At 45.9% G+C, this 20,962-nt stretch overlaps 1 protein-coding gene and 1 long non-coding RNA gene across 6 annotated transcripts in view; one reads left to right on the top strand and one right to left on the bottom strand.

Annotated features, from left to right (window-relative positions):
* Nucleotides 1–20,962, top strand: part of LOC138582762 (uncharacterized) — a 448,281-nt gene that overhangs the window by 192,925 nt on the left and 234,394 nt on the right. The gene's annotated exons all lie outside the window — the stretch shown is intronic.
* Nucleotides 1–20,962, bottom strand: part of TXN2 (thioredoxin 2) — a 238,807-nt gene that overhangs the window by 80,963 nt on the left and 136,882 nt on the right. For all 5 annotated transcript variants that reach the window (XM_069654376.1, XM_069654380.1, XM_069654378.1 and 2 more), the window contains one exon: nucleotides 17,697–17,820. In XM_069654376.1, the coding sequence (XP_069510477.1) occupies nucleotides 17,697–17,820 (124 nt within the window). The remainder of the gene's footprint in view (nucleotides 1–17,696; nucleotides 17,821–20,962) is intronic.

The following is a 20,962-nucleotide window of genomic DNA, read 5'->3' on the forward strand; positions in this document are numbered from 1 at the left end:
ATTAGGGTCTGGTGCCATTTTGCCAAACCTGGGAAGCAGTAAGGAGCACTAAGCCACCAGGGAAGATTTTGGAGTTGAGGAGCTGTTTTGCCCATTGCAGTGCACCCGGCCGTCCTGGATCTCCGGCAGGGCCACGTTGGAGCTTTTCCCTCCGGGAGGGATGGGGACCCTGTAGGGGCTCCCTGGGACAACCGCTGGGCTTTGGGACGGTCAACATACATAGGACACAGCACCCAAGCCCGACGGCAGGACCCCCGAACGTCCTGGATCTCTGGTCATGCCGCGTTACAGCTTTTCCCTCTGGGGCATGATGGGAACACTGCTGGGAAGTCCCATGACCGCCTATGAGATGGGGGGGGTGGCCAACCTATGCGCGAAGCAGATGCCCAAGGCCGTATGCAGCACACCCGGTCGACCTAGAGCTCTGGCTGAGCTGGATTACAGCTTATCCCTCTGGGAGGGATGGGGAACCTGCAGGGGCTCACTGGGAATGCCACTGGGACTGGGGACAGGCTACCCACATGAGACAGGCGCCAAGGCCGGGGACAGTACCCCTGGCTGTCCTGGAGCTCTGGCCATGGCTTTTACAGCTTTTTCATCTGGGGAGGGACGGGGACCTTGCCAGGTTGTCTGCTGACCACCACTGGGCTGGTGGGGCACTCTACCCACGTGCAAGGCAGATTTCCAAGGCAGCGAGCAGCACCCCCAGCCATCCTGGAGCTCTAGCTGGGCTGCGTTACAGCTTTCCCCTCCGGGGAGGGATTTTAACCTTGCCCGGGCTCGCTAGGACCACTGCTGGGCTTGGGGGTACAGTCAACCCACATGAGAGACAGGCGCCCAAGGCCAGGGGCAACAGCCCCGGTCATCTTGGACATCTGGCTGGGCTGCGTTTCAGGGGGAGGGATAGGGACCCTGCTTGGGACCACGGCGAGACTTGTGGACGGTCGACCCACATGGGAGACAGGTGCCCAAGGACATCACCCCTGACCATCCTGGAGTTCTGGCTGGGCTGTGTTACAGCTTTTCCCTCTGGGAAAGGACAGGGGCCCTGCCAAGGCTCCCTGGAACCGCTGCTGGGCTTGAAGATGGACTACCTACATGGGAGACAGCCGCCCAAGGCCAGGGACATCACCAACCGACTATCCTAGAGTGCTGGCTGGGCTGCGTTACAGAATTTCCCTCGGGGAATGGATGGGGACACTTCCGAGGCTCCCTGGGACTGCCGCTGGAATTGTGGACAGTCGATGAGTTTTCTTTTCCATCCAGGCAGGTGCACCAACACATGTAAGGTGCCGTTTTTGTCGGGACAACTGTGGGAATGTGGAATGGTAGGACATGTGTTACTGGTGGCATGTTTTAGTGGTTTCCTGGTGGCAAATGTCTCAAAATTGTGTTTCCCCCCCAAAATCTTGGACTTTGCCAGGCATTGTTGGTTATAAATTCTATGGCGATTTGCGCAAGTCAGATCTCTTTGGATTCCCACGGGTGTCTTCTTTTCGGAAATGCATGGGGGTCCCCGTTTTCCTTGGTGGCTGCAACACCCCAAGCCCAAATCTGTGGGTTGTCCACAAAGCCAAATCCAGTCTTCCTTTGATGTACCAGGGGTTTAGCCTTCTCCCTTTGCGCCCAGGTAGGTGCACCCACATATGCGAGGTCCAGTTTTCATCAGGACACCTGTGGCAATGTAGGAAGGTAGGACATTTGTTGATTTCACTTGGTTTTGATAAATATTTTCATACATTTGCTATTCAACCCTTTCAGCTCCCAAATGTAACCTACATTTAGTCGCTGCTTTAGGCACTGTATGCTTTTGTAAACTGCACAAGTCACTTATCCTTCTTCAAAAGGTCTGCCTGTGCTATTCCAGAAAATATATGCTCGCCATTCGTCACCACATTTGTTTTCCTTATTTGCAAATGTTAAGTACATCTGTTCAGGCCTCCAGCATAGAAATCCTGTGTAGCATGGCTCAGTTTGTGGCTTGTGGTATAGCTTGTTTTGTGAAACATTACCAAAAATGATTTCCTAACTAGAAGAGTCAGGGAATGTAGCGGTGCATTGCTTTTCTCAATATTCACAGAAGCCATTACCTTACAGGTCCAAACATGTCCAGCACATTCCTTTTTTCTGTCATTTTTTTCTAATTTCTTCCTAAACTATGGGAATTTTACCTACATAGTTTTCTGACCTGAGCAAATGACCCCTTCCTAAAGTTGGACTTGTCTGCTTTTCAGAGATGTTTGCCTTTCTGTCTTCCCATTCAGCTTTCCTACCCTCCTCTTCCATTCCGTCCACACATGTCCTATTTGGAAAAAAAAAGGAAAAAAAAAAAGAAATCGCCTACCTCTCACAAAACGGATGGTAAACATTTTGTTTCCACTCAACCTGTTCTTGAAAGGCCGGGAAATGGCGAATTCAGAACAGCAAACCCTTTGTTCCTAGCTCATACAAGGAAAAAAAACAAAAAAGAAAAAAAAAAAGAAAAAAAAAAAACACACAGGCCTCTGTGTACATCATTTATTTTCTGAAAAAACACAAAATGTGCTCTCACCCCCATACAGCAAACTAGTATTCCTTCATGGCGTTATGACCGCCTACATATGAGAGAAAAAGGGGCTACATTTGACCGAGCTATCTCGTGTAACAGAAAAGTTACTGGAATGGCAACATACCGAAATCTCCAAAGAACGGCTCAGCGCTGGGAGGAAAAACCCTCAGCAGATAAGCGGTTAATTAAAATTCTGCTATTTATACTTTTGGTTGTTACGGAACACTACATACCACACATAGGCAGTAACCAACAAGCTTTTTCTTGGAGCAAGGGATCCAAGGAACTAAGATAGTTTAAGAAACAAAAGACCTTCAAGATGTTTATCAACCACGATTTATGAAAATGGAGTTTATCAATATGTATCTTTCCATCTATCTACAGATTTCTGAAATTGTGCCACTCGCACAAAGGCCTCAGGGCGCTCAATGCTGGTAATTTACTGGAATTAGGAAAATCGGTTACAACCAAACATTTGGTTTACTAGTTGAAATAAATTTAAAGAATTACGAAAGGGCGAGAACTGGTTGCGTGGAGGGTGGTGTTACTTTTCAAGAATCTAACTACATTGATATACTGAAAGATATTTATGTTATTTAAGTCACAGTTATAACTATCAGGTCAAATAAGTACTTGTGTGTAAACAGTATTAAAAATACACCAAAGCATATTATAAAAACAGCAATGTCTATAAAGAGGACTCTCCTAACCCAACTGTATTTGTGGACCCACTCCCATAGGCAAGCACCCAACATAAATTAACAGGGCGGAGGGGAGAACCAGGGATCCACCAAACCCAACAAGCAGATGAGCACACCCTTCCCAATTCTGTACAGTCTCATAAAAACACAACCCAACCCTGGTATATGTAGAAAGGCCTAGACCTGGTGGACAGCACCAAACACATTCCTAAGATATGGGAGAAAAAGGGTAAAATATGCTAAACATCCCTGGGGCCTATTACAATAATCCACATTAATCTGGTCGCTCAGGACATAATAAAAACGAATGCATGTGAACACATTACAATACATCAAGTAATCTCAACCCAAAGCCTTTCAAGAATTATTAAAACATTTTAGAAACTTACCTTTTTTATGCATTTCAGGGAAAAACAATTACAGTCACAAAGTTAGAAATACAGTCTCATTACCGAAATGCAAAGCATTATTTTAAAAATTAATTCAAAAGTATAAAACTTGTTCCAGAGCTCACAGAACCCCTTGAGGAACCAGGAAACAAGTCTAGAAGCAAGGAAGTACTACCCCGGAGTCAATTTTACAGAGTTCCAGAGCATGCCCAAAGGTCTATGGGAATGAATGGGAGAAAAATTAAATGGCCATCTGCTTTAGTGGAGGTAATTCAGATCTGCCCCACATGTGTGGACTCTGTGGCAAGCAACTGAACGGAAGGTCATAAGAGAGCCCAAACAAGTGTTACAGGGGTCGGAAGAACGACCAAGAGCCCCAGAGGAAGAAGCATCAGAGCAGGTGGACCCCAACTAGAATTCTATAGGAATTGTGGTAGAGCCTCTTCGCTAAAGAATCTCGACCGTGGACCAGGGGTAAACCAGAGTTAGGGTATCACCAGTGTAGGTACTCGCATCTCTGATTGATGAAAATGGCTCCAGCAGCACAAAACAACCCAGAAAGTACAAGACTCCTTTCCAAGGGTGCAGTTACCAGGAACATGCACCCTGATCCAGCGACGATCCCATCAACCTAGGAAAGGAACAAAGGGTCTTCCCACTGCATCAACCTTCAAGCCGGGAATGGAAAACTCGTCAAGGAAGACTCCAGAGAGACTGGAGAACACACAAAGATGACTCCTGGCAACTGTGGTCAGAAGAAGATAAAATTCTGGCGGCACCCTCGGATATCCTAAGCTGAAGAATTGTTGGGATAGTGAAGCCTTATAAACCCTCTGGATACAAGCAGTGGCCCACAGTGAAGCAGAGGATCCTGGTGGAAAATAGGAGGATGTGGCAGTGAATGTCCCAGAAAAATGTTACATAATGGAGGGTTAGTCTCAGAGGATGTGGGGGGCGAGGGGAGGGGAGTCTTCAAGAAACCCAGACGGGGCTTTACAAGGTGAAATACCCAGGATATTCCAAAACTGCACTTGGCAAGTTTTGTCAAGTGAGGGCTTTAAAAATGGCAACAAATATTTTGGACATTTAGCATGTTTTGGACAATAATTAAGTCACCAGGCACCGGTTAAAAAAGATTTTCCTTGGGTGCAATTTTCCCTTCATTTGTGAACCCCTAACATGACATTTTCCAGTGGAGCACAGCCTTCAGTTGCACTCCTCTGGGCTTTCGCTTATTTGTTATGGGGAAACCGACACGTCCTTCAAGCTGTCAGTACTGGCAAACTTGAGCCAGATGCATGGAGAGGGCAGGCGCCCTACTCGCCAGCTGCAGCGACATCCATATCAGCTGATCCACTTCAGCCGCACATCCTTCGCTACAGCAACACGGCAATCACACAGACGGTGAGCCCTTGTCTCACAGTAGCACTCACTGTGTGCTTCCAGCCCGCTCTTTGGCACAGCATCTTAGCTGCCTGCTAAAGCCTGTAATACTGCCATTTCGTTTCTCTTCTCACGCGTGTTATGTGGCCCAATCCTAAAATGGCAGCCCGCATGGTACATAACCACGTTGCCTAGCAACGCAGCTCTACTTTCTGCAAAGCCTACCCGCCGGCAGGCGGAAGATGCCGGCTGCGGCCCATCCGAGGAAGGCCCACGGATAAGGCCCTGTTTTGCACCCGTTGTGCACTGGTGTGCGTAGCAAGATACACCTACTCTCAAGTCAGCTCCTCTAAACTATCTGTAGTCACTCACGAGTCTCTATGGACTGTAGCTTGTACCGACATCGCCAATATTCAGCTGCATCGGTATGAACTGCCTTTCGTATTTATATTTGACCAAATACCACATGCTACCTCTTGCCTCCTGCACTTGACTCCAAGTGCATACACAATGCTGATATCTTCTGTGACCTGTTACTAATTGCTGTAATTGCAATGACCATGTTAGCCTACCTCACGTGTCTTATGCAGCAATGGAAAGCTCAAGTTCATACCGGTAAACCGGTAATAATTGGTAGCACTGCTCAACACTAACACTGCCTCACTAAGCAGCTCTGCTCGCTTACAGTATTCTATCTTGCGCATCTGCCCCATGATTACTCTGCACGTTCATATATACGTCATCTCCAACCATCTACTATCTGCATGGTATCGTGCACCTGTCTCATATTGCAGTAAATTCTCCCTGTGTGATTACAACTACACCATCGGGACTACTGCATTTGTACGACGCTATTGTTGCATCGATTATGCTCATTTGATCACACTCTGCTGCTATCTGTTGCCACTGTTTAGTGCACTATAGGCACAACATCTAATGCCCTCACCCCCTACTTCTGCATAATATGTTACACCCAGCCCGTGTTTAACAAGCACATTTGCAAAAACCCCAACCAAACTATGCAAAATGAACATAATGCGATTATTGTTGTGTATTAATGCCATTCTCTACCCACTGCTCAGTTCATAGTACACGATTTGGTTACACCTTACAATATTTCTGCCACGTGCCTTTATCATACCTAGCACCCTCCATGGTAATTAGTAACTAGTCAAACACTAAATATGTATTGGTACCTATTGACACTTTGCAGCACACTTACCATTGGCCACATCCAATAGTGCAAAGCATGTGACCCCCAGTTCCTAACATAGTACACCCAGACATCACATAGTTTATCACGTTACGCCACCTTAACACCACTAATATGTCTGGCTATTACGCCCGCCTCCTAGCTCTTACCACACTTGCCTCCATTCAGTACCCACATCCTCTTATCCTTTGCACAATGCCTATGGCCAACCCATATCTGAACTGACCTGCCCTCTGGCTGAAACACTTTGCCACTAAGCCCATGCCTAAACAACCATGCTCCCTCACCCTTAGGAATAGCAGATTAGGCTCAAGATTCTGCCACAAATATTTACCCTCGCATATCACCACGCCACAACTAAACACAACCCACCCCAGGGACACACTACACCCACACCAAACCCCCCTACTGCCTCAACACCACACCCTTCAACAGACCCAACATTCCTGCCTCTCCGCCCTAAGCCTGCTAAAGACATCCTGATTAAAGGTGCCCTCGTTAATGCTAGATCATTGCTGGCCCATGCGTTAGATATGGGTGACTTCATTGTAACACATGACAGACTTCTTAGCGATCACGGAAACTTGGCTGCACACTGCAGCTGGTCCTACTCTATCCTTGGCCACCCCAGACAACTACGCAATCATCAGATGCACTAGGCACTCTAACCTCTCCAAAGGTGGAGATGTCACCTTCATTTTTAAAAGATCACTTGAACTTAGACCTATTTCGAATCAACAGATTCCCTCGGCCGAATTACTGTTAAACTTCCTATATTGCCCAACCAAACAACCACCATTCACCTTATCTATCTATTGGCCACCAGGACCCATCACTTCCTTTATAGATATATCATCACTTCTTGCAGATCACACTAAACCCAACTCTCAAATCATATTATTGGGTGACCTAAATCTAGGATTCAAGACCCTAATGATCCTAAAGCCTTCGATCTTGCTAGTACCCTAACCAACCCAGGATTCTCTCATCATATCCACACCCCTACACACAATAAGGGTAGAACCATTGATTGGCTGTCTGACCAACTGCAGCATTGACTCAGTGGCAATCAATCCATGCATATGGTCAGATCACCACAAACATTACCTTCTGCATCAAATCTAGCACAAAACATCAAACCAAACATTGCCCCCTCTATTTGCACCAGAAATAAGAAGGACATTACTAAAGAGAAACTACTCCCCATTATCCTCCCCCTCCTCAGTAGAGCTTCATCCATGTGCTCCGACCCTACAGTACTAGTTGATAAATATAACCAAACCATCCAAAAGGCTTTAAACATCATAGCCCCACTCAAACTACGTAAACCCCGAGCCCATCTTAACTCGTGGTTCACTCCACACCTGAGAGATCTACAAAAAACAAAAAGAAATACAGAGGCTCATTGGAAAACCCATCCCACAGATTCCAACAAAAGCGCCTTAAGTCTAGCCTCCACTAACTACAAAGAAGCAATATATCTTGCAAAAAAAGATATGTATAATAACCGTATCCTCCAGGCTGAATCTAACACCAAAGAGCTCTTTCAAATTTTAAAAGAGTTGGAATCACCCATAGCGCATCACAGACTCCGATTGGTGCACAAATATCCAAAAAGCCCTTCTGGATAAAATATCCACACCTCAAATCAAAATCAATGCCAAAAAAAAAAAAAGACAGCCTCCACTCAGACTCGCTACCTAACCTCCATCCTAACAAAATAGCCCCTTTAATATACTCTGCTAAACCCTTACACATCACACCGCTCCCCATTGCTGAGGTGGAAAACATCATTAATAAACTGAAACCCTCTAACTGTCAAGGAGACTCCTTCCCACCCCCATCATCAAAGATGCGGCACATGACCTTGCACCCTTCATCACCACTTATCAATGCCTCCTTTAAATCTGGAATAGTCCCAGATAACCTTAAGGATGCCTGGGTCATCACTCTCATAGAAAAGCCTGCTCTTGACAAGAGCAATCCTAGTAACTACAGACCCATTACTACGGTTCCGTTACTCCTGAAAATCGTGGACCGCGCTGCTTACCTACAAATTCAGGATTAATTGGAAAGCAATAATCTCCTAGGCCTCCGTCAATCAGTTTTCCGACCTAGACACAGAATAGAGACTGCCCTCATCGATTTTAAATCACAAATGGAGGATCTAAACGACAATGACAAGCTGGCTCTCCTCCCATTAGACTTGTCAGCAGCATTTGACCTAATCAACCATCAAATTCTCTGTCACCACCTGAAAAATGCTGCCCAGTTTTCTAATGAAGCCACCTCCTGGATTAGCTCATTTCTTGCAAACAGAACCATGAGAGTCTTCTCACCATCTGTATCTGCTGAACCCTCTCCAGTCCTGTGTGGGGTCCGGCAAGGGTCCTGTGTTTTACCCACACTATACAATGTCTTCACAAAGCCACTCTTTGATATTCTTGACTATCTGGGTGTCACCTACACTAATTACGCCGATGACACCCAGATACTCACCCCTATCACTGGTGACTACGTGACTGACTCAAAAGCCTTTAATGATGTCTACTTGGTCATGCAGGCCTGAATGGCCAATCATGGGCTCTGCCTAAAGTCTGAGAAAACTGAGTTTCTCATCCTAGGCTCACATCACAGACTCAACAAATTGGACCCCGCCTTCAAAACATTTATCATCGATGGCAACCTTATCAAGGTCTCCAACGATACAAAACCCTTAGGCATTTACCTTGACTCTACTCTTTCCCTTACAAGACAAACCAATGCAGTGGTCTCAGCATCAGCAGACATGTGCAAATTGATCACCGCATGTAGGCTCTTCCTGACTACAGCCAACTGTATCATCCTGGCTAGAACACTAATCATGGCCAAAATTGACTACTGCAATGCCCTATATCTAGGGACCAACCAAAGGAATATCAACAAGTTACAGGTATCACAAAACAATGCGATAAGAGCTGCCCTCAGCATTCCTAGAAAGGCCCACATTTCAGAAACCAGGCGCAGCTTACACTGGCTCCCTATTACACACAGAATATCCCTTAAAACACTTGCACTGACAGATGCCAATCCAACGCATCCCCTGCCTACTTAGCCAACCGCTTTACCGCCCACTCTTCATCCCACCCACTTAGATCAGCTCATACTCGCACCTTATCCACACCCAGATTTAAGCTACAAAAAGCTGGGGGGTCCAGCTTCCCTGTCCTCTGCGCTAAACTTTGGAACACACTTCCCAATACACTCAGAGCTGAACCATGTTACCACACATTCAAAAGCATGGCTAAAACCTGGCTCTATAGCCAAGACCATATTCCTACTCTAGCTTAACTCCACTCTCTCACCTTCATTGTATCCCAAGTAGCTGCTTATGTATAACTTGTACCAATACTGTATATTATTTCCTTTGTGTATGTAATCTCTTTATATATCTGACCAGTTGTAGCCGCTGCACGTCTTTGTTGTGATTTACGTCACATTTCCTGCGTTGTATTGTTTTGATCTGTAACCATGTATACCTGAAGTTACGCGCCCAGAAACCCCTGGGCAAGGTGCGCAATACAAATAAAATAAATTCAAATTCAGGCTGTCAGTGCTGGAAAACTATGTCTCCCTTAGCCTTCGACTATGTTGCCATTTCTTGGGAACTTTTTATATATGTGCCAAGTACCTTATAGTAATGTGCATAGGGGTCCTTTTGTTTTATGGCCCTAGCCAGCCTCTAAGGATTTTTTAGTGTTTGTAAAAGCGTGCCTAGGACGAACTGGTGGCAGCAGTTTACTTTTAAGGTCGTTTTACTTTGATTTTATAGACTATACCGCGTTTACCGCTTTTGGCACAAGTGTGTGGCCAGTGCCGGAAATGGCTGTGCCACAAAGTATTTTGTGCCGTCCTTTCGTCATTTTATCCCTTTGGTTCCCCCAGGTCATGAGACATGCAGCCTACCACGAAAACGGCATCTTTTGCAGGTTCCTGCATGTCACGTGTGCTAGTCCCAACACTGTCGGGTATGGTACCAATACACACTACTGGTGCCAGTATGTCTGGTAGGCGTGAATGGCTGGAACCACTGTGGGCCACGATTGGCCTACGCCTGGCATGCATGCATGCAAGAGAGCAGATCTTCCATTGGTTATCTGAGATTTGGGTGCAAAACGAATCTTGGATAAGAGAAGGGGCTCTGCATCCATCCCAGGTCGATCACCTGAAGTTCACAGCGAACTACAGCAGGAGCCAAGTATACTGAACGAAAGAGCAGACTAGTGGAACCGCTGGAAGGTTTGGCACCCTGACCCCACTGTTGTCATGTCGGACCCCTGCTTTTGCATTGTACCAAGAAGGCCTGCAAGGGCGCTTCAACCCATTGGAGAAGTGGGGCCAACTACTCTCTGCACCTCCCGCATGTCCTCGCAAAGAGCCTCTTCAGAAGTGTTGCTGGGCCATCCAGTGAACTGACAAGCTCTAACCTGGGGTATCGCACAGGAGCGCCGCCATCCTGAGTTGCGACGTAATACTTTTGGCATAGTTTCCTTGTGGTCCTGGGTCCTTGTAGAAGACAGGAGGGGGTTAAAGGAGAGGCACAGAGGACCCCAGCCAAGATTCTCTATTGTTGGTAGCAATGGACGAGCAATCAAGGCCTAGCTTCTCAGGAGGTGATGTAGGCTGCTTCTTAAGTACAGTGTAGTCCCCAAGCACCCACAAAGGAATGTCCACACACTGCATTAGTTAAAACACAGCTCTTTATGTAAATAAGGTTCAAGGTTATATACACAATCATGATAATACATTGTGCTCCGAAAATTCTAGAATGGTAAATATATACAGTTCTAGGGGGTACCACAATTACGCCGATTCCACTAAAATGCATCAACTGTACTCAGTTCACATAGCATACGAATCAACCAGCAAAACGTATCTACCATAGACTTAGGAGGAAGACAAGTTGGTTAGACAATTGACAGAATACTGGCCCCGATACCTAGACAGTTCTGTATGAGGAACCCCCTACCTGGGCAACCTGTACATAAAGATGCACTACAAGCGCAGTCCATATATTGTCGATTAAAGTCTTATCTTCTTCTATAGTTCTGCAACCCAAATGTACCTGGTGTTGGAGAGTTCTTCGTCAGGGAATCGACGGGTCCTTCTTGAGTGCGCTCCCTTTCAGGCAGGAGCCACGGGTCGTCGAACTTCCGAGATGAAGAAAAAGGTAAACAGTGATCGTCGAGGGAGCCGCTTCGATCTTTGCGGTGCTCGTTGCCAAAAGCTTGTGAACGTCCTGTGAAGACGAGGCGTGCGGTACACCTCGACGAGTGTTTGTTGCCAAAGAGTGTCAAGGAAGAACTTTAGCCCAGCAAGGGCGTTGAGTCGTCGGCGTCTGGCGAATGGGATGGGACCACGGCTGGCTTCAGTAGCTTCCTCGGCGTCAGAGGTCTTCGGGTGGTGGGAAACCCACTGGCGGAATCTCCTCGGTCATCGGCAGCCTTGACTTTCTCTAGCAGGATCGACGAGGGTGAACAAGGGACTCCTTGGATGATCAAATGTTCTTAGGCAAAGGGAGCACTGCGGCTCCGGTCGGCGACTGCGGTCGTTGACGGTGGAAGGCTGTATGAGGCTTCACTTCGTTCTCCTCCGCGGTCCCATTCTCTGGTCGGCAGCCTTTCGTAGGTCCGTCTACCAGGGAGCTTTGGCAAAGATCAGCTGGTGCACGATGGTCCCTCGTAGCTCGGGAAGAGGTCTCCTAGCCAGGTCCTCTCTTGATATCAGTATCAGTTCCTTGAAGGCACGACAGCTTTCAGATTAGCGAAGGACAGCAACAGCAGTTCTTCTTCCAGTGGGCTTCAAAGTTAAGCATCAGTTTCAACTTCAGCTTCTTAAAGATTTCTAGCAGTAAGAGGCCCCCAGATATACTGTTGATCTCCCATTCACTCTGCTGGGTCACACTCAGGCAACCAATCACTCAGAAGGGCATTCAGGCAGCCAATCAGGCGCACAGTGCATTCAGGCCATTCTTCTCCATCCAGACACCCAAAACACAGAATGCGCATTCATCACACACTCCATTAACCCAGGTACCACCCCAAGGGCGTACCCACAACACAGTCATTGGGAAGGTTCCAGCCAGTCTGGCCTGGACTTCCCCCACAACACCATATATGGAACTTCCACCAAACAGCCAGTCAGGGGGAAGGGACAGAGTCAGGGCTTCTCGGGACTTTGGGAAAAGTAAGGTAACAGGCGATAGAAAGCAAGAGGCCACAAGGGCCATCTTGTTTCCTATCCAGAAGCCACTGATTCCAATGACAGGGCCCATACCCTGCTCTGTGGGCCACACACAGGTTCCCAAAAACATACACTAGGAGTACAGGGTCATACACCCACCCATGTGTGCCATAAGGTTATCCCAAGGGTCTGTTCACCAAACCAAATACAGGAAGAGCTGCACCACCAGGAGTCCCACGTGAACTCCTGCGTGGAAAAAACAAGACCGAACACACCTGATAAGGCAATAAAGGACAAGGATTCGGAGGCCATGTCCCTCCGATGCATTTCCAGCATCACAGTCCTCTCCCGCCAAAACCCGTTGTCCTAGCTCCTCTGTGTCGCAATTAATGAGAGTGCACCACGCTGCGAGTATTTGTGGTCCATCTGTCGCTCTAAGTGCCTGCAGACCTGCCCCACCATGTTACCGAGACGTGCTGCACCGGAACGATCCTCCTTTCTTCGAGAGCTGAGAAAAGGCTACTGTCCCGCCACAGACGATCGTCCCGTCCCGCAGCCACTGAAGCGTCCTGTAACTGCAGGGGTGAACCCTACTAGCGAAGTGAACTAGACTAGCAAGGTTTGGTCCGGACTGCGTCGAGGGTCAGTGAGAACGGTCATCACTTACCGGTGGCCCTCTGGTACATCCATCTGTTTTCACGCACGAGAATCCCTTAAAAAGATACTCACCTTGCTTGGCTGGGCTAGCCTGTGCTCCCCAGCTATTCCTGAACTCCGAAAGTAGCTCTATCTGCAAGGGTAGATCCTCCTCAAGGAGTAGGGCTTTATTCTTAATCGCATCAACCCCCTTCCTGACCAGCTACAGCTCCCTGAAGAGAAACCACTTTCCGCTTTACGCATGACCACGCCTTGTTAACGCATTGCTGTACTTTGTGCATAAGGCTCCTCACGCCTTAGGGCTGGACTGCACAAGATAGGGATTGACTTCGAAGAACTGCCTAATGCGAGATTTGTGTTGAACTTACCCTTGTCTGTTGCAGGTTGGGGTTATTTTCTCCCCTTTCATCAGCATTAGGCTAAATGTTTTTTGTACATATGTTACATAGTGAAAAAGCATGTGTGGCAACTTATTACTGAGGTTTAATTGTGTTTTGTTATAAAGGCCTATAATAAAAGTGTTTTTTAATGTGTTTTTGATATATATCTGCCTAAGTGTAATTGTTGGAGTTTTACTGTGTGTGCTCATTGTGTGCTTCCGATCAGTCTTGCCCCTCCTAAACCTTAGTCTTGACCACCTGCCAAGCTACCGTAGATTGGTCTGGTTTGTCCAGAAGGTTCCCCTGTTCCACTAAACAAGGGTGGCCTCCTAAACTTCTGCCCACCAGGTCAGAGTTTAGAAATCCATCTCTACAGAACCCAAGTTGCACTACAGTCAAATTCAATTGAGGTAGAGTCTAGGTGGAGTTAATTCGGTTCTGCCCCACATGTGTGGACTCTAGGAAAATCACTTTACGCACTTTTATGATGGCGAACGGGTGGTTGTTGTGCCTCCTTTTGATAATAGTGACCTATGGTGTTTGAAGCTTACGGAGGAAGAATTTTAAAATGCAAATCGTCAAAAGCCACAGGACCTGATGGTCTTTTAAATTTCACGTTTAAAACAGACCTTGCATAGTGGTCTCCGGTACCGTTTGATTTGTTTGTTAAAGTAATTAGGCATAGGGGAATTACTTTCTCTTGGCCTGGAGCCAATATAATACTAATTTTCAAAAAGGGCGATATCCATCACCCAATTTCCCTGGGCACAAGTAAGAAACTATTTTCCACCTTGCTATTAAGAGAATTTGAAATATGGGCTAGGTAGGAAAATATGCTGGATGTGCGCTAAGCGGGATTCAGGAAGGGGGTGGGAACAGCTCAAAACTATCTCTTGTTGCAACTTTTATCAAATCAAGTAAGGTTACAGGGGGCGGGCCATATACATCGCCCAGGCTTTTGACTGCGTCCGTAGAGAGATATTGTGGGAAAAGATGCTGGAAAGGAATTACCCTAGGAACCTTCTTGACATTTGAATTGCACTGCAAAGAACACTTGTGCCCAGGTAAGGATGGACCAGCAGGTAAGGATGGACCAGCAAGGAAATATCAGTAGTTGGATTAGGGCAAGCCGTGGGTTGCAAAAAGGATGCGTTTCAGCCCATTTTTTATTTAATTTTTATATACATGATATTGGAACAGCCTTCATCAAAATCCATATAAATCCCTGAGCCTATTCCCTCTGCAGTACATAGCATACACTGATTATATCATTTGAGGCTTTACCACATTAGGACTACAGGGAGCGTTGGATGCAGTGCATCAGTATTTAACAGAGTTTGACTTAGTTTATAAAACGTGCAAAAAAATAAAAATCATGGTGAACAAACAGGAAAACATTCTGGATAAACAGCAGTGCATTCAGTTTTAAGGTCGATAATGTAAAAGTGGAGCTCATGGCTTTGTTTAAATACCTCGGCGTAATAGTCCAAGATGTTCCAAACAAACAGGATTTAATGGAAAATAGGTAATCGCACAATAAGGAAGCATCTGCCCCATTACAGCTTTTAGATCAACAATTTGGGAGATTTTCGATTCTCCCACTTGCAGTGCTACCAGCAAAATGTTCTCCCAAAGATGACCTATGGAGCTCAAACCTTTGCATGTGAACTGGACTAAGATTGAGGCAACTGTGTGGCGAAAAACCTTGGCACTCCCAGATTAGTCGAATCAGACTCTAAATGGGTCTGATTTTTAAAGAAATCCGGATTCAGTGGCAATTATTAGAGTTCTATTGAAAACTTCTGTTGCCTCCATCTTGTTCATTACTGGAAATGTTTATGGTAGACCTTGAATCTGACAATTGTAAAGTGTTATTTAGCTGGGTGAAAAAGAGCAAGCTTATTTTATACGGTTTGGGGTGCACCTCCATGCAGTTGGTCGTTTCATCTGGAAAGGTGAAACGTAAATTATATGAACTAGATTGGATTTTGACCAGGGCCAGGTTCTCAGAATAACATCTGTCTTATTGTCCAATTTTTGTTAACAGACCTTTTAATATACTGCCTTTGTACTTCCTGTGCTTTTAGAGAGAACTTTTAAAGATTTAAACTAAATCTTTTGTTACCAAAAGAAGTGTCTGGCGCAAGATTTGGTGTTCCGAGACGTGAAAGAATGTGTAGGTTTTGCCAGGCAGAGGTGGAGACATTAAAACACCTGGTGGTGTCATGCACAAATCCAACACCTCTGAGAAAACAAATTGTTTGCAAGATGTATTGACTATGACATGCTGTTCTCTGAATATTACTTATGGAACAGGACCTTAAACTAATGAAATATCTTTGTGCATTGCAGTTTAAAATTATATTGACTCTGGTTTTAAAAATGGTGTAAAATGGATTGTTTTATCAGTATCTTTGTATTGTATTTATGATGTGTTTGTATTATTGTTAGTTTGTGAAAAGTTATTTATTAACCATGATGCAAAAAGAATGAAATAGCAAAAATGTTGAGAAGCACGGTAACGCTCCTTCAGCAGGTCGGCAGACCTGCTACCTCCAAGCTCCTGGAACAAAGCAGCAAGAGACAGGAATAGAGGCAGAGCCTAAAAACACATTGTGCAGTGCAAATGAGCTGGACACCGGAAATGCAGTCAGTCACTAATGAGGCTTGTGGTAGTGGATCAGATGACCAACCATTCTGGTTCTGGAGCTTCTACTTAGCCAACACCATGTCACTTAGCCAACACCATCCCCACAGGAGGGAGAGCCCAGGGGCCTATACCTGCCTAAAAGAGTTAGGACAAATATGGGGAATGCCATGTGAGCTCACAAAGGTCACATTAGGTCAGGACAGCCATCTTGAGGCCACATCCATCACGTGAACCAAGGAAAGCCATAAAACACAAAATGGGCAAGGATTTACATATATATTTTTTTAAAGCACTGGTGCAGCAATAGCCACTAAAAAGGCACAATGGCTACCAATTCAGTAAAAATGGCTTGCACCATTAGTGAAGTCAAAACTAAAGTCTATTTGCCACCCACCTAGTCCCTAAAACCTATGTAGGGTGGTAGAATCAGCCAAGGGCAAACAAGGGAGGACTGGCAGTCACCCCTTGGAATAGGTGCATTGGGGTGACCCAATACAATACACTTTAGGTAAGGTATAAATGATTGTAATGGCAGAGGGCTTGAGGAGAAGTTCTTCTGGCCACCAAAAAAAAGAAAATCAGTGTTCCTAAAACACAAGGGTAAAAAGCTAAACTTTCAGGGGCTCCAAAAAGAGGCACTAGAATCCCCAAAAATAGTAATTCTGACTTAATGATATGGATGCATCCTTTCAAACATTTGGCAGTCACCCATCACATGCGTGCTGCCTCTTAAATTTGGTGGGTCTGTTCCCAGGCTTTGAGGTAGGGTGTGTAATTCAAGAAAATGCCACAGACACAGAGGCACAGAAGCTTAGGCAGGAAATTACCACAATTGTCACACTTGTGTGCACCATTTTGTTCTAGCAGCACTGGTCTTCCGGATGACCTGTCAATATGGGAGGCAAGGGAAACGGCTCGTTTGCAGTCATTTGCTCACTCAGACACATACATAGCAAACAATGGATGGTGAAACTGCACTGGATTCTAGTGGGATGGCCACTAGAGCCGTCCCCATTCTGCAAACTATGAATCAGGTAAACCTGCCGAGTCAGTTGCGTAGTTTCCAGACCACAGTGTGGCAGTAGCCACACTGGACAAGAACATGGTAAATGGGGAATGCCCCCCCCCCCCCCCGAGAGGAGGCAACAGAGCACATCTTTATTCTATTCCTACCCAAGGCCTCACCTGGATCGTAGAAGTGTAAATTACCAGGGCCCCTCCACAGACGTGCAGCACACCTTAGAGGGTGCTGGGGTTAATGGACCATTGCTATACTTCAAGATCAGAATAGAGTGAGAAAGATGATGAGTTTTAGAAATAAAAGGGCCAGTGGTGGGTCCTTGTGTGGAGGAACACGGGCGTCGGTTGGGATAGAAGTCTGAGAATGAGATGTTATTGTTGGATAACAGTAGTTAATAATTTCAACATGGGATACCAGAGCCTGCTGTCCTGGTGTGCCATCTTCTCTAAGCCCCATCAGTCAGACATGCAACCCTAAAATCGTCAGATACTACTAAGCACCCTGACCTGCAAACGCCGAAGCACACACCTACCTCATACTGCAGGGCAAGGTCAGTGTGATCGTCAATATCCACCTTGGCCATCCGCACTTTCCCATTCAGCTGGGCCACTAACCTCTCCAGCCGGGGGGCCAGAATTTTGCAGGGCCCGCACCACCTGTGAGACAAGAAATCATGAGTCAGTGAGGGTCACAGAGGTTGATATATACACTTGATCACTACGAGGTGGTGGACACGGCTCATGCAGGTAGTGCGCACAGTTTGCACAAGAGAGGGCATCGATCTATCCTTAACATCTCAGTAAAAATAAATACCGGTGAGGTGGGAAAAAGGATATTAACAGTGCCAAAGACGAGTAGGCTCGTCCTTGTTTGCATAGACTTGCATAAAGCTCAGCATGGGCTTAAAAAGTATTATTTGCATCAAAAAAGGCACACATTTCAAACTCCTCCATGTGATATCTTCAATATTTGTATTGTACAAAAAGAAATTCCCACATCAAGGAAAGTACTGGAGATGCATAGATTATTCATTTAATTTAAAAAATGTGATATTCAAAAAATATCTTCACATTCTGCTATAACAGGGGAATGGAATGGAGAGAGGGTGTACCTGTTTCGTTAACCAATCACTCTTGCCAAACAACACCCTTTTATACTTCCCAAGACCACTTTCTCACATCCCCTTTTATTTCAACATAATTAAGCTAGAAACTAATGTACTTTTACTACAGTATTGAAAACGTTTGATTCCGAACTGTGGTACCATGTTCCCCTTTTCTTTGCAGCCCAATTCAGTGTCAGAAAACTATTTCCGCAATTGTATTGTAAAATTATTTTCTGTAGGTATTAGAGCACAATAATGTATGCTTGTACAGACATAACTAAGTGTCTTGCACTATAAATGTAATCCACCTGCCCACAAAGCAGCATATCACAACCGTCCCCAAACCAAACCGCAAACATTACAAACATATTCCCCTCCGTTAGGAGGGCTTTTCAAAGTCACTACCTGGGGTAGGTCTTAAAGCAAACCTAAAGATAGCAAGGTTTCTCACAACCCCAAATGAGCAAAGCCACTCAACTAAGTAGTAATGACTAAGCAGCAAGGCTGCACTAAGGAGGGAGGGGGGACTTGTGAAGCACACTCAACACTTAGTAGAAAAGGGCCACAAAGGTAAGTTATGAAAATAATCTTATTATAGGATTACACTAAAAACACATTTTAGATATTATAAGGCAAGTAAAAATACATTACAACTCAAAAATAGATCACTCCCTTTGGGTTGCACTCTAGTTTAAATTCCTTATCATATGTTCACACATGAAATGCAATCTTTAAAGCAAGGCGGAATAGATGTTAATCACGCAGTAAAGATAGGCCTTATTATAAAGGCACCGATCACCATAAACTAAGCTTTAGACGTCCAGCCCTAGCATACCCACCAAGTCGGATAGTGTTTTAGGTATCCCAAAAGGTTCATGAGGATATAGAGGAGTAGCCATGAAGGCACACTATCAAAGGACAATTGCAGCAATGCAGAACAGAGATTAAGTCCAGTTGCAGTGACAGGAGAAGCAGCTACCACCCCTGGGGTTCTTCAGGAGGACCCACAGACCCAGACACCACCACCTAGGCTCAGCCCCGGATAGCGCCATGGTAAGCAGGACAACACCCAATGCAAACCCTATGGGGAGAGGGGTGGTTCAAGAGATCCAAGCAACCGCAGGCCCCACAAATCCCTAGCAAGTTCGGAAGGTTCCCAGGTGACAATAAAATCGCTGGGGGAATCAAGGCTCACTGTTTTAGTCGCCAAGCAGGGTTGTCTGGTCGCATGTTCGAGATTCCCAATACACTAGGGGAGACAACTTGGTTTGGTTCCACGATAAAGAGACTTTCACGGATGCAACTTTTACAGGGTTAGGAGGCACTGAGCAACTCGGCTGTTTAACTTCAGTCGCCCTGCAGGCTCTTCTCCTGGTGGAAGGAAGCACATCCGATTTCCAGAGCCTTGAGGATGCCCACTGTGAGTTCCAGCAGTATATTTAGCCAAAGTCCTTGCAATGACAAATTTCTGGCTTCGGGTCGTGCACATCAAATACAAGGATGCAAGCTCCAGCAAAGAAAAACGTGTGAAAAAATTCGAGCAGGACAGGTCACTGGTTGGTCCCACCAGTCCGGTCTTGAGGAGGAAGGAACCTCGCAGAGGTCTTCCCTGTTGATTTGAAGGAGTGAGGTGCACAAAGTGGGGGGTTCTTACTGGGGCAGTATCCTGGTCTCCTGCCTCCCTCAGTCATCTTCTTCGATCAGTTCTGGTCCAGTGGTCGACTTAATTCCTGTGTTCAACTCGTCTCCTTGTATTTAGGAAAGGGGGGGAGGGGGAGTGTATGAACGCAGCCCTCCGATAAGGACACTCTGGAAGATTCAAACCTGGAGGTGGATGTCCAATTGGGGCACCTAGCCACAACCAAGTCTCCTGGGGGAATATGGCTTGGAGGCATAGCCCCACTTTAAATTTTAAAAAAAGAAAAAAAAAGTGTGCCTTCCCCCAGCTGGAAAGGAGAAGGACAGCTAGCAAAGGACAGGCCATCTTGGACAGGACTTCAAACAAGAAGGGGTGTCATTTTGAGTACAGGGACCGTTAGGAAAGATTTCTTTCAACAAACCTTCCTTCCATATTATATGGGCCCCCAAACATTTTGTTTTTTAACCTGCCCTTCAGCTTCAGTCCCCTGGCCTTTTACTCATTGTGTCAAGGGTAAACTGATCAGTCCTTCAGACTATCAGTACTGGGAAACTAGGTTTCCCTTTCGTCTTTTTACATTTTAGACAGTGCACACAGCATCTTACAATGCAGTGCAGTGGGGATACTTGTGTACGTGCCTTAAAGACAAGCTGGTGGCAGCAATAACCTTTTTTACAATTTTTGCATTATTCTAGTGTGCACATTCAGGTTTACTGTGTGTGGCTAGTACCTTAAAATAGTTGTGCCACAAGATTTGTGCTTGTTATTTGGCCACATGGTTGGTTGTCATCCTTCCTACCTTCTCGGGTCAGGAAATTCTCTAAGGTCATGCAATTGCCGGGGAAAGCTGCTGCTTTCGCAGGCCAGTGTTAGGTGGGAACTTCTGGTTGCATTCCACATCCGTGGTGCCTGAGAGTCTGAGTGTGGCATGAGTAAAGCCCACAGTGGTTCCCGATTGGACCACTGCTTGTCGTTTGAATGGTGCAGATCCTTACAATTGGTGGACTTGGACTTGCTTCCAGCCAGGATTTAGGATAAGAAGAGGACTTTGGCT

This window comes from Ambystoma mexicanum, chromosome 3q (genome assembly GCF_040938575.1).
Source record: "Ambystoma mexicanum isolate Mex_15411 chromosome 3q, UKY_AmexF1_1, whole genome shotgun sequence".
NCBI classification, from domain to species: domain Eukaryota; kingdom Metazoa; phylum Chordata; class Amphibia; order Caudata; family Ambystomatidae; genus Ambystoma; species Ambystoma mexicanum.